Here is a 14,014-nt window from a genome sequence, read left to right as displayed (position 1 = left end):
TGGTTGCTTAGAGCTAGGGGAAGATGAAGGGTGATTACTAAAGTTTCTTTTTGGGGTGATGAAAATATTCTAAAATTGACTGTTTGAGTTGTGTGACTGCACAACTGTGAATATACTAAAAAACAATGAATTGTATACTTAAAATGTGTGAATTGTGTGATTTATACCCTAAGGCCACCAAAAACAAAACAACCAAAAACAAAAACAAAACCCATCAAAACCCAAAAAAACAACACAAAAAACAGAAACCTTAACCTTAAATGACCTTAAGGTCTGATTCTGCCACTTTAGCTCTCCAAAGTCCATGTTCCACTGTAAGGTCTAGGGACTGAGCCAGTATGTATTTATTGTGTTTTTATAACCCTACTATCCATCCATTCCCCTTTCTTAGTAGCACCGTAACTCTGAGGAGTTACATCCTCCCCACCCCAATGGATAGTCTAGCCAACTTCCTCAGCTGTATGGAGGACAATGACTGAAGCCAGGCCTGGCTGAATGCTCCCTTCTAAGAACTGAAATTGCTATAGTGCATCCTATAACAATTTACAGCTTCCTGAGCCCTTTAGGGCTGCCCTGGTTCTTGGCCAATGCCAAGTGTGTTTCTCCAGACTTCTCCCTAATCTTGTGAATTCCTGATATTCAATAAATTTCCTTTTGCTTAAGTAACCCAAGTTGGTCTCTGTTGCCTACAACCAAAGAATGGGATACCTTCCAATTTCCTAGTACTGAGAGGCATTTTACAAAAGTATACTACCTGAAAAGGCTCCAAATTGCCCAGCTAGCTGCTTTTAGAGTAGCTGCTTCTTTTTACTTCCTAGGACTAGTTGAATTTAAGAACCTTAATTTCAGGGGAAAAAAATATGGGTACTGTGGAGGAGATAAGCAATGGTGACGACATCTACTGCTACCCAGAAAAAAAGGAGACGGAAGATAGTAATTTCAAAAAGAACATCTCCACCTTAAGGAACACACCCCAATTTTACCATAGTAACCAATGAAGACATGCATTTAAAGACTTTGAGAATTTAGGAAAATAATTCTTTTGGCAATAAATCCATGTTAGCAGGAGGAATGAATTATAAAAGAATTAAGAATGCTCTAATTCTTAACTATAAATTTAATAAACGACCAATTAGACTTGGTTAACAAAATAATTTCTCAAAATAATTTGAGATTCCTGACTTGATATGAAATTTGCTTGCCAAAAGAAGGAACTTCCATGTTTCCCTCAATAATGAACTACTTGCCATTCCATCATCTTCTTACCTAAAAAGTCTTCAAAAGTTGTGCCTAAGGTCTGGAAGCAGCAAGAGCTGTCACCAATCATCCCCAAGTTAATATAAGGTTTCTCAATGTTAAGCAGAATAAGACAGACTCTTAGGTCCTCCAAAGAAGTCTCTATTCCTGTAAAGCTAGGCCTCAGAATGGCATGGTTATGCTACTGAGCACAGCATTCAGACCAAGAACTAGAATCACAGATGGCTGTACCAAAGAAAAATGTGTGGAAGCAATCTGTAGTATATCTGGTTCCAGCCTGTCAGTGTAAAATTATATCGTCTCAAAAGATTTTAAGTGCCTCATTTTCTAATAATCTTATAGCCAAAGTGCAACTAAGTCAGATCTCTTAAAAAAGATTCAAATGTATATGACACCCATCTGGTCAAGAGGATTTTATATCTGGAGAGAAAAAAAAAATGCCTGGATCAAACTGTAAAACTAAGTACTATAAAGACAATAGACACGTTTTAGTAAAAGAAAAAAAAATAACAAAAAAAAAAAAGTGAGGAAAGAAGGTAGACAAGAAGAGAATAGAAGAATGCCAGTCACGAGGTTGGATTTTACTAGAGGACTTCTAGATTTCTTTTGGTTCTAAAAGCCTAGTATTTATGGTTTGTTACACTGAATGATTCTAAGAAGCATGTTATCTTGTGTTTTCCATGGATCCTCAGGCAAAACAATAGTGCAGGAAAAAGCAATGTGAATGATAGTCTCAGGTATACAGAATAATACTTTATATTCATACTCTGCTTGCTATTTCAAAATACACCTTGGAGCATTGTGGATTCGGTTCTAGATCAGTGCAATCAAGTGAGTCACACAAATTTTTTTGTTTCCCAGTGCATATAAAAGTTATGTTTACACTATACTATAGTCTATTAAGTGTGCAGCAGTATTGTGTAAAAAAACAATATACACACCTAAATTTACAAATAATAACCATCATCTGACAACACAGGGTTGCCACAAACCTTCGATTTGTTTAAAAAAAAAAAAAAAAAAAACCAGTAAAAACCCAAACGCAGTATCTGCAAAATACAGTAAAGCAAAGCACAGTAAAACGAGGTATGCCTGTACACAACCTTCGATCCTCACAATAAAAACCCTGTGAGGGAGATCATTTCTACTTTACAGAAAAACCCAGATGGTAGACTGGCTAAGTGGCTGGAGAGTTAATTATCTATATGCTATACCAAACTGAGAATGCAAATAACAAAGTGAATTTTAAAATTTAATACAAAAGTGTGAAACAGGAGTCAGCAAGGGTCCATTAAGAATTAACTCTGCCAAATGAACCAATCTCCTTTTTTGATAAAACTACTACATAAAATAAAACCCCATAACATTTATTGGGCATTTGTCACCTATTAGCCACTGCAGTAAGGATACAAACATGAATTACCTCACTTAACCTTTACAACAACCCCACGGTATACACTATTATATCAATTTTATAGGTCAGAAAGCAGAGGCTTCGAGACATTTAAATAATCTCCTTAGAGAGGAGTGGAGTTGGGATTCAACCTGCCCAGCCTCACCGCAAAGACAGTGCTCTAAAACACTTCTCTAGACGAAGTTCACTTACAGATATCCATTAACCATAATTCCAACAAAGCAATACAACTGAAGGCCTATTTCCTGCCATGCACCTTGCTAAGTACTAGAGATACAAAGTTGAATGATACAGTAGAAAAGTGCCCATAAAATGTTTCACTCCTATAGATAAAATAGATTAACATGAACTATATTATGGAAAAGTAGATTCCTAAATATTTTTGATATCTGCACTCAAATTGCCTGATGAGGTATAACTTTATCTTGATACTTTCTCTAACCACAAGTTTGTCCTTTCAGTTTGTCCACAAAGGCACACTCTCATCCCCAGGCAATCACCATTCCAGTGTTCCCCACTTGGAACATGGATCACTTCTTCCAGGTTGTTCCATCTTCCCTAGTAGCTACATATATGTGCAATTTCAACTACATATATGTGCCCATTACATTACACTGAAATTACCTGTACAATAAGCTGTCCTTTCCACCAGACTCTGAGTGCAGGAACCCTATTTATCTTGTTCATCATAACACCCTCAGGGTCTAACACTTTCTAGGTCACTTGATACATGTTTGTTCAGTGAAAAAGTACTCAATGATGTCACAGAGTTTGTCCTGAGTACAGCTTGGATTCAACAGCTTCAATTTAAATATGTGAAGACAACAATCACATTTATCAAATCTGTACATGTATAACACATGTTTAGGTCTACAGGCATGTATGTGTATACATACATATATTTCCTTGCTCTTTTCACTGAAAGCGTGCACCTAGTACTTAAATCTTGGTCCCTAATACTACTCCCCACTAATTGGAATCAGAGTTCCTTGGAGAAAATAGCTGATTCTGAGGCTGGGGAAGGGTGGCTCTACAGATAAGCTTGACATCGTGATATACCAAAAAGGAAGTGCTCAAGAAAAACGAAGGGGGAAGGGAAGGGTGAATAGGTGGAGCACGGAGGTCAGTGAAACTACTCTGTATGATACTATAATGGTGGATACATGTCATTATACATATGTTCAAACCCATAGAATTTACAATACCAAGAATGAACCCTAATGCAAACTATGGACTTTGGGTGATAATGTGTCAACACAGGTTCATCAGTTGTAACAAATATTGCTCTTGTGGGGAATGCTGATAATGGGGGAGGCTATGCATGAGTGTGGGCAGGGATTTACGAAATATCTCTTTTGCTCAATTGCTATGAACTTAAAACTGCTTTATAAAATAGTCTATCAGAGGGAAAAAACAAATGAGGCACATTACAAACACAAAGGAACCGGCCTGAAGGAGCTCACGCTGGCCAAATACAGGACAATTCGAGCACAAAAATACCACTAAAGGGACTTCTCTGGTGGCACAGTGGTTAAGAGTCTGCCTGCCAATGCCGCAGAGCAACTAAGCCCATGAGCCACAACTACTGAGCCCGCGCTCTAGAGCCGATGTGCCACAACTACTGAAGCCTGTGCGCCTAGAGCCTGTGCTCCGCAACGAGAGGCCACCACAATGAGAAGCCTGTGCACTGCAACGAAGAGTAGCCTCCCCTCACCACAACTAAAGAAAGCCCGTGCACAGCAACTAAGACCCAACACAGCCAAAAATAAAAAATACATTTATATATATAAAAAATACCATTAAAAAAAATTCATGAGTCCACACTGATAATATATAGATACATAAGGAGGAGTTAGGGGGAAATTTTTATGAAGAGTAGTATATCTGCATTGCCTTAAAATGCTCCCCGAAGACTGTTTATTAGTTTTAAGGTGGTGGGGGGGGAGCAATAATTATACAGTAGAAAAATCAAGACACCACTTTGAAAGGGTAATCAAAATTAAAATCACCCTTGAGGAATAGATGAACACTATACCTCCAAATGTGACTTCTGCAGTATTCTGGGTAAGAATGCATAACTTGAATCTAATCACATGGAAATACGAGACAAACCCCAAATGAGGAATGTTCTACTGGAGAAAAAAAAAAAAAGGAAGGGGGGCCATATTTTTAACATGTCAATGTCATAAAAGACAAAAAAAGAACAGGGAAATGCTCACTACTAAAAGAGATGTAACCATTATATGCAATACCTGATCCTAGGATGAATCTTGTATGGAAGAGAAAAAAAATGCTTTAAGACAAAATCTGGGGGCCAGTTAAATATAAGACTACAAATGACAGATGAGATAGAAATACTGCATTAAAGTTAAATTGACTGAACATAACTGTACTATGATTATTCAAGAGACTATCCCTATTCTTAGGAAATACACACTGAAATATTTAGAAATAAAGCGCCATGATTTTGTAACTTACCATTTAAAGGTTCAGAAAGTGTGTATGCCTGTGTGTACGTATATATATGTGTGTGTATACAAACTGGAGAGAACTGTTGTTTCACTGTATCATTCCCGCAGATCAGAAAGTGTGTAACGCTTAACTCATAACATTATACATATGATAAAAAAGGGGAAACATACCTGAATAGGAGATGGCTTTTCCCAGCCCATTTCAAAAATTCCCATCAGCAACTCCCGTTTCAAACAGTAATCTTCAAACTCATTTCCTTTTGTGGAGGTCACATCCTGGTCAAACAAAAACAAACAACATCAGAAGAATGAAGTACAATTGGGTTCCTTTGGTAATTAGCATGCTTAATAAAGTGTTGGAGAGACTAATTCTTTACCCCATTTAAAATATAAATATGCGCAGATTAGTTCTGTCTTGATCTATAGTTCAACTGAAAAATAACCACTCTCTTTAACACACACAAGCCATTTAAAAACTATGTTTTGGGGAAAGATGAGCCACCCTGTGGTCATTTTTCTCTAAGGACTGATGGAATACTGTTATTTCTATATAAGTATCAAACCACAAGATATGAAATCAAACCCTAGCTCTACCATTCACTGCCTACAAATATCCTAGTCTAAACCAGGGTTTCTAAGTCCAGCACTATTGACATTTGGGCCAGAAAATTCTTCGCTGTAAGGGGCTGTTCTGTAGCATCCCTTCAGCTGTGATAACCAGCTATTGCTCCAGCTATTGCTAAATGCTTCCTAGGGGACAAAAATTGCCCTTGGTTGAGAACACTGGGCTAAGAGAACTAACCTCTCAACTTCAGTTTTCTCATCCACAAAATGTGGACAATACCTACCCTGAAACTTACTGTGCTGCTGGAAACAAGAGAATTTTGAGAAAACGCCTTGAAAACCATAAAAGCATTCCACAAAAGAGATAAGATATATATACGTATAAACACGGTATTTAATATATAAATTATATATGAAATACTGTATATATAGTAATAATTATTGTATTGTATACTGTATATTAAATATTACATTATATATTGCAATAACGTGTATACATACACATTATGACTAATTCCTCCAAACAGTGGAAATTTTGGGCAACTCATCATACATGAGTTATACAATTTCAACCACTTCAACTTACTTAAGAGTAAACACAGTGCCTGTTATCATTAAATAACTACTTCACTTTTAGAGTTTCAGGATCATTTTTCCACTTCAATGTTACAACCAACTTACCGAAGTTTTGATTCTTAGATCCTTTGGAGGGAGTTTTAAAGTCTTTTTCCAGTCATCACCAGGTCTAGAGAGAATACAGTAAAATTGAAGTATCAGAATTCACAGCATTAGTATTGTAAAATACAAAGATAATTCATCTCGATTATAATTCTAAAAAGCACACTAAGTTGAACATATTGCCGTTTACTTAAGAATACAGGTAACAAAAGAGATAAACAACTTTAGAAAAACTGTTTTCTTACAAAGCACAACAATCTAGGGAGAATTTTAAAAAATCAAGAATAGAAAGGAGTAAGGCATCCATCCTCTTAAGAAAAGCAGAGTTGTATACAGACCAACCATTTTCAAAACTAGTAACCCATATGTTTTGTTTGACCTATATAGTGTGTGTGTATGTTTTTTGTGGCCTCTCCCGCTGCGGAGCACAGGCTCCGGACGCGCAGGCTCAGCGGCCATGGCTCACGGGCCCAGCTGTTCCACAGCATGTGGGATCTTCCCAGACCAGGGCACGAACCCACGTCCCCTGCATCGGCAGGCGGACTCTCAACCACTGCGCCACCAGGGAAGCCCATAGTGTGTGTTTTAAATTAGTGGCCAACATTAAAAAATTAGGAGATTTTGTGTAAAAGTCCAGATTCTGGATTTTCTTGAAAAAATCTGGAAGCTTTAGTAACACTGGTTCCAAATTTCTGCATGGCAACAGTTTGATAGAGCTTAGTAAATGGAGTTTAAAATCAAGTGGTTGATGCCTTTTAATAGGGCAAGTACCCTCTAATCTGGCAGTCCCCTATAGGCATCTGAGTTTGTAACTCTTGGTGACTAGTTAAAGCCAAGGAATCTATAAAGTTTCAGACTTGAGTTCAAGCCCTGATTCTTCTACATATTAGTTCTATGACCTTGCAACAGTTACTTTTCTAAACCTCCATTCTCTCATATATAAAATGGGATAAAAATTACATAAAATAATTTCTATAAAGCACTCAGCACAGTGCCTGGCAAAAGAAGAACTCGATATTAGCTGTTAGTAAACATCTCTCTTAATCTTTTTTACTGGGGATGCCTGAAACCACGAAAGAAAATAACAAAGAAAATGTAATAAAAAATTTTCTTTTTGGTCAGGTAAAAACTTCAAATAATATAATATCCAAAGCATCTAAGAGAAAAAAGACTGTCAATAAAGCAGACAATGCTTTCAACTGTGTCTTTAAAATAAATAAGCTTTCACTGATTTAACTGTAACAACTCATATAATTAGAGCACCTCAAACATCTCAAGTCTTGATTTAGAAAGATAAGCACATTATTTTACTTAAAGCTAGGTCCCACATAATCCAAGATACTGTAACACAGGCAACTATTTGCTACCAATCCAAGGGTACTAAAGCCTTTCACCCCAGTCTATACCATAGCAAAGTTTGGTATAAACAAAAATGTCAACTGAACATCCTAGTAAGCCAGCTTGCCACATTGCCAAATTCACTAAATCGTGGATAAAAATGCAGGAAGATACAAGGCAAAATCTGCCTACAAAAAAAATTTATAATCTTAGGAGGTTAAAAAAAAATTTTTAACGAGAAAACAAGTGATAGAAATAGGTATTAGAAGAGCTCTGAGCCATGGGATCTAGAAGTCTTCATAAAAGAGATGACATTTAAACTGAGATTTAAAGATCCACAGAATTGAAAAAAAACATTAATCCTAGGAAAAGCAAAAAAAAGGTAAAATCCACTGTTGTCTCAAATCTGAGTTCAAGTAGAAAATACTCTCAAAATGAAATGAGGGCTTCCCTGGTGGCACAGTGGTTGAGAGTCCACCTGCCGATGCAGGGGACACGGGTTCGTGCCCCGGTCCGGGAAGATCCCACATGCCGCGGAGCGGCTAGGCCTGTGAACCATGGCCGCTGAGCCTGCGCGTCCAGAGCCTATGCTCCGCAACGGGAGAGGCCACAACAGTGAGAGGCCCGTGTACCAAAAAAAAAAAAAAAAAAAAAAAAGAAATAATGTAGTTTTATGTTTCTATCATTAAGAATTAAAAATAGCCTAAATACTGCTAGCCTATTCATATTTTTTCAAGACAAGCTACAGTTTAGAAAATATTCTTGATTTCTATACTAATTAAAATATTCATCTCAAAAATAATAGAGGGCTTCCCTGGTGGCGCAGGGGTTGGGAGTCCGCCTGCCGATGCGGGGGACACGGGATCGTGCCCCGGTCCGGGAGGATCCCACATGCCACGGAGGGGCTGGGCCCGTGAGCCATGGCCGCTGGGCCTGCGCGTCCGGGGCCTGTGCTCCGCAGCGGGAGGGGCCGCAGCGGTGAGAGGCCCGCGTACCGCAAAAACATAAAAATTAAAAAAACACTTAAAAAATAATAATAATAAAATAATAATAGAATATGTATTAATGCCAAATCTCCCAGTGACCAAACCAATTCTGTTGGAAGTTAGGGCTATTTTTCTTTAGTAAGTACTTTTTAAGCATGGAAAAGATCTAGGTTATAATAAAACACAAGCTTTGGTTCCTTGAAAGAGTTTTATCATCTTACGAAGATTTCTAGAGGTTAAATCAACTTACATGGCTAGATTTTTAACAAAGACAAATCTCAAATGGGTCAAGATTCCTGAATGTTAATTTTCTATTAACTGATTCTTTGGAGTCATAGTTACCACTCAAATATTTTAAAGTGTACACTTAAAGATGATAGCCTACACACTTTTAAATTTAAAAGAAAAAATATTCTGTAGTAAGATGAGGCTCTTACGTTTTTAAAAGTCGTCAAAGGGGTATGGGACTCTTCAGAGATGTGTTTATAAGAGTTCAAAATCCTGAGTTCCCTATGACATAAACTGCTTGTTATTTTGTGTGCGTGTGTAAAAGGAGGAGAAAGTATATTTGAAAAGTAAATAAATAGGGCAGAAAAGCAAAGTGTCATAAACTAAAAAAAAGTTATGGATAAATTTTCTATGAGTATGTTTGAAGTTCAGAAGGCTGGGCAAGTCGTTAAATTTAAAATGTGAAATTGGCTATAACAGCCATTCAAACTAGGATAAGGTCAAGTTCTAACACTAGGGAAAAAGCCATACTGGCAAAAACAAGATGAATCTGAGCTCATTATGAAAGCCAGAAATGTTTCAAAAAATAGTCTATACAAAATTAATATATATTAATCTGTGCCAATCTGTTACTTAATAAACCTGAATTAGTTATGAAAGAAATACATTCTTCTATTGCAAATACCTGCTGGCCATAAAACGAAGTCATCTGTCCTCTATTTGCAATCAAAATGGTTAAACTAAGGTATACACAAAGTAGTCAACAACTAACAAAATAAATCTCCTTGGTCCCCCAAGTGTGTTTATTATTTATTCTAACACTTACTTAATAGTGGTGGTCATACTCTGTGCTTGCTGCTGAGTGCCATTATTGATTGTGTTGGTGTTTTTCAGCTGGTTCATCTGTTGCTGTGTCTGTGTGCCCCCTCCTCCGGGGCCACCACTGGGCTTCACAGGGCCCCTCAGCTGACCATTTTGACTGGACAGACCCATTATAACAGGGTTCTCTGTTCTGGCCGTGCTCATGCTGTATTAATTGTAAAGATGTCTCTTTCAAACTTCAAAACTTTTGAAAGTCAGTAGAGAAACTGTAATAACAGTTTATTAGGCTCTCCAAAACGAAGAGATAAATATAAGTCTTGCTCAATATATGAGTCCTTTATTGCAATGCAGGCAAGCACCTGTAAGTCTCTGAACGGTAAGCAGCAGTAACTTGCTCTCATGCACGGAATCAACTCTTTATTTTTTAATAAAGCCCTCTAACAAGGTTGAGTTATATATCTGAATTCGCTCACTTCAGTCTGAAACAAAGAAAAAAGTTAAATTAGCAAACAGAGTAAAATTAGAAAAAAACTTTTTTGTTTCCCTTTTAAAGAACTCCCTTAGAAGAACTCTCTTCTTTTAAATTAAAGAATTAAGAATACGGCTGCACTGAGACCAAATCACTAGCCAAGCTAGGAAAAACACAAAAAGATGAATTGCCTCAAAAACCAAACCTGCACCGAGACCCATCTCAAACATTTTAAACTGTCAGTTCAAATCAACCCAGAGAATACAAAGTAGAAAGATACTGTGATTAAGTTAGCATTAGTTGTCAAATGACAATCTCTTCCCTTGTTTCCACCCTGATGAATTCTCTGAAGTCCCTGCCACCTCTTAAAGTCAATGAGTCATTACATTCAATTGCATTACAACTCAGTGAAGTATCGCACAACTTAATGTAAATCTACAAATGAACAAGGCAAGACAATTCATTAATTTTTTTTTTATTTCTGACAACTGAGAATCCTTGAAGAGTTGAGCTTTTGGCTTCACCTTATGCTTTAAAAAGAACACATTTATGCCCTTGTGAATTTCAACGACAGAAGTTAAACTTTATAAAGAAAAATACATTTTCTTTTTTCCCTTAAGTTTTTGCCCTTTAAAACAGTAACTGAAGCATGTCAAGGCATATAAATATGTCTACATGTCAAAATCTTCTGCTTGAAAAACAGCCAAGAAAACCTTTAGCTACCTTAATTAAATCTGAATACTAAAATAACTGCTACGTTTTTAAACATAACACTTTTCAAAAAGTATATCCCAACTTGAAGTAGCATTTTTTTAAATTACAAAAACACAAAAAGGAAATGAGCTGTGTTAAAAAAATCTGTTAAAGGGTAAAGATACTAGTAACTTTAATCAAACTTTCCAGGAAACCCAGAGTACTAATTAAGTTAATTAAAAAAATTTTTAAATTATTCCCCAAATAAAATTATTTTTAAAGGAAGTACATGAAAACGTAATTGAAAAGCCAGGGGGGAAAAAGGCCAGAAAATAAAGGGCTGCTCTGTTTGCTTTGTTCTTTAACTCCTTTACATTTCTTACCAAACATACACTAGCTTATTAATTAGCGTTTCTGCCATACACCAAGGTTTCTCAAACAATAAAATTTTTTTAAAAAACCTCTTTGATGTCTTTTTTTTAATTGAAAATAAAGTTGCTCACAAGCAAATCCTGATTATCACGTACACAAAGCTGTATATTTCCAAGTCTCCCAGAAGCTGAGTGACCTCTTAAGCAGAGGGTGGTTAAGAGCCATCCAATTTCAGTGCAAGGTAGTAATTGGTTTCCTGTATTGACAGGTTTATATTATGATCAGCGATATCACCTACTTCATACCAGAAGACTTACTTATTTGCAAACACTAAGAAGATGAAGGTGGCAACTTCTAAAAATTAAATGGTATCATTACTGTCCATCATGCACGTAAGACCTCATACCTCCCTGCATCCAAAATGTGACTATGTGATAACTGCTCCCCTCTCAATTAAGCTAAAACCAGCACTGCAGCTCTACGTCTCAGGAAAAGAACTATTCCTCCTACCCCTTCCCAATTTAGATTTGCAAGTTATATTTCTACATTTTCAAAAATACGAACGAAACAAAGACGAGTTGGGAGGAACCCCTAGCGGAGTTAATTACAGCACTTCCCAGATCGTAGTTAGCAATCGACAGTTTCACACCCAAAACAGTATCGTCATCTCCAAAAAGACCTTTTGTGTGCGAATGCAGCGCAGTTTCTCTAAGCTCGGTCTGCAAGTTGGAGTGACCGTTCTATTTTGAAGGGGCGAGGGGACTGTTGAAGAGAAAGGGGAGTGAGCGATCAGGGAAAGAATCAAGCCAGTGATTTGAGCCCTATAACCGTAGGCAAATAATTTCTGGTTCCCCTACCCTTCAACACCCCCCCACCAAACCCACACACTTCGAGTCAGCTCCCTGGGCCCATAAACACAAATGGGTTGGGGCCCTGAAATCGTATCTGCGCAACAAGAGCAGGGAACCAGCTCCGCGGGTAGGAAACAATAGGGGCTCCCGCAAAAGGCCCCAAAGAGAAACCCTTAAGTCAGACGGCCCCTCCTTTCTCCATGACTCTGGGGCTCCATAATCACCCCCTTGTTATCGACCTGCAAGGCCTTACTCCCTCAAGCAGCCGGTCCTCTTCGAAACCCAGCCTTCCGCTACTGCATATCCCTGCCGCCCCCTATAGGGCCGCCTCGTACCCTATAACCTCCACGATCTCCCTAAGTCCTTGCCGCCCCCTACGATCCCACCTTCCCTCGTCTCCCACAAAGCTCCTCCGAGGAATTCTCCCGCTCCTCCTCCGGACCCCGCCGGGCACAACAGTGCTCTATCCCACTCCTCCCGGCGCCCCCGCCCCACAGCTGCCGCCCGCCTTCCTCCCCCGGGCCCGACCAGGCCTCAGGCCTCCGCCTCAGAGCGCCCCCCACGCCGGCCGGGGGAGGGGGTAACTCCCCGCAGCCCCCACTGCACCGCCGACCTCCAACCCCTCACCTCACCCCACTCCTCGCGGCTCGGGCCCGAGTCCTACCACTGAGGCCACTCCCGCTCTGTACCCTCGGTCCTTTATTGTTGACTCGAAGCTCCCAAAATGGCGGCGGCTCCTTCCTCCTCGGAAACCTCCGCCCGCCCCCACCCGGCCCCTCACTTCGGCCGCCCCCCGCCCCGCCCCGCCCCCCGTCCCGCTCCACTCCGGGGGCCTGGGGGCCAGCCTGCCGGCGCTCCCCCGCTCCCCGAGCCGCGCAGCCCTACCTCCGCCGCTGCCCGCTCTCAAGGCGCCGCCGAAGCCGCCGCCCGGGCCGAGCTAACTCGGCTCCCCGCCCCCTCCCTCGGCCGCAGCACCCCCGCCCCTTAGCTCTCCGCATGGCTGCCGCCGCGACTCCTCCTCCGCGCAAGATGGCGAGGGCCCAGCTGCAGCCGCTAAGCCCGCCGCGGCGCCTCTGCCTCTCCTGCTTCGTGGCAGGAGAAATCCGGGCCGAGGAACCTCCCTGGGGCGAAAATGGAGGGTAGTGCTTTCCCACCGACTGGGGGCCCGCGGGGGCCCAAGTTGAGGGAAGTTGAAGGGAAAATACGGGTCCCTTTCTGAAGAGAAAGGAGGGCTGCTTTTTCCACAGCTGAGGAGAAATGATCGGGGAATGGTGGCTGGGAAGAGTACCCCCAGAATGGATGTCGGGGGCTTGGGACCCGAGGAGGATCTGCTTATTCCTGACCAAGGACCGGGTAGCGACTCGGGGACGGGAGAGCTGACCTGACATCTCCCGCGGGCCGGGGAAGCTGCTGCAGGACCAAGGGGGTCGCGTCCGTTCGAGCCCCGCGCCTCCGTGCAGGAACGCGCGGAACCACTGGTCCGGAGGCGCCGGCACGCGCCCGGGTGTGGGAACCGGAAGGGGGGCCGGCCGGGACCGGTGCGGCGAGGAGAACCGGGGAGGACGCGGGGCGGACAGGGGGCGCTGTGCGCGGGCGGGCAGGGGCGGGGGTGGAGGACGCTGTAGGAGGATTGCGCGGGGGTGGGGTGCTGGGTGGCGGGGGGTGCGACCCGGGCCGGAACCCGGAAAGCGAGCTTCGGGAAGGGAAGTGGGAGACTGGGGCAGCGATCCTCCTCTCTCGGCCCCAAAGGGCAGTCCTCAAAGAGAGGGAACCAAGGAGGCCGAGCCCCCCCCCACCCCGAGGGAAGGAAACGCTGCTAAGGAGTCAGTTATAATGGTAATAGGAGTTGTGTACGGAAATGGGCAATCAGA

The 14,014-nt window shown here is 41.1% G+C and overlaps 1 protein-coding gene across 5 annotated transcripts in view; it reads right to left on the bottom strand.

The window, feature by feature from the left end:
- Positions 1 to 13,672, bottom strand: part of DDX6 (DEAD-box helicase 6) — a 34,428-nt gene extending 20,756 nt beyond the window's left edge. For 2 of the 5 annotated variants that reach the window (XM_060017839.1, XM_069540910.1), the window contains exons 1-4: positions 13,029 to 13,089; positions 9,763 to 10,237; positions 6,388 to 6,451; positions 5,314 to 5,418 (exon numbers count right to left, since the gene is read on the bottom strand). In XM_060017839.1, the coding sequence (XP_059873822.1) occupies positions 5,314 to 5,418; positions 6,388 to 6,451; positions 9,763 to 9,962 (369 nt within the window). In that variant the 5' untranslated portion in view covers positions 9,963 to 10,237; positions 13,029 to 13,089. Of the gene's footprint in view, positions 1 to 5,313; positions 5,419 to 6,387; positions 6,452 to 9,762; positions 10,238 to 12,775; positions 12,857 to 13,028; positions 13,090 to 13,524 lie in introns of those variants that run through there. The other 3 variants (XM_060017838.1, XM_060017840.1, XM_060017841.1) reach the window with 3 other exon arrangements.
- Positions 13,673 to 14,014: the final 342 nt, after the last annotated feature.

This window comes from Delphinus delphis, chromosome 8 (assembly GCF_949987515.2).
Source record: "Delphinus delphis chromosome 8, mDelDel1.2, whole genome shotgun sequence".
Taxonomy (NCBI): domain Eukaryota; kingdom Metazoa; phylum Chordata; class Mammalia; order Artiodactyla; family Delphinidae; genus Delphinus; species Delphinus delphis.
The sequence above is the reverse complement of the archived record's forward strand: the minus strand, read 5'-3'. Positions and strand labels throughout refer to the sequence as shown.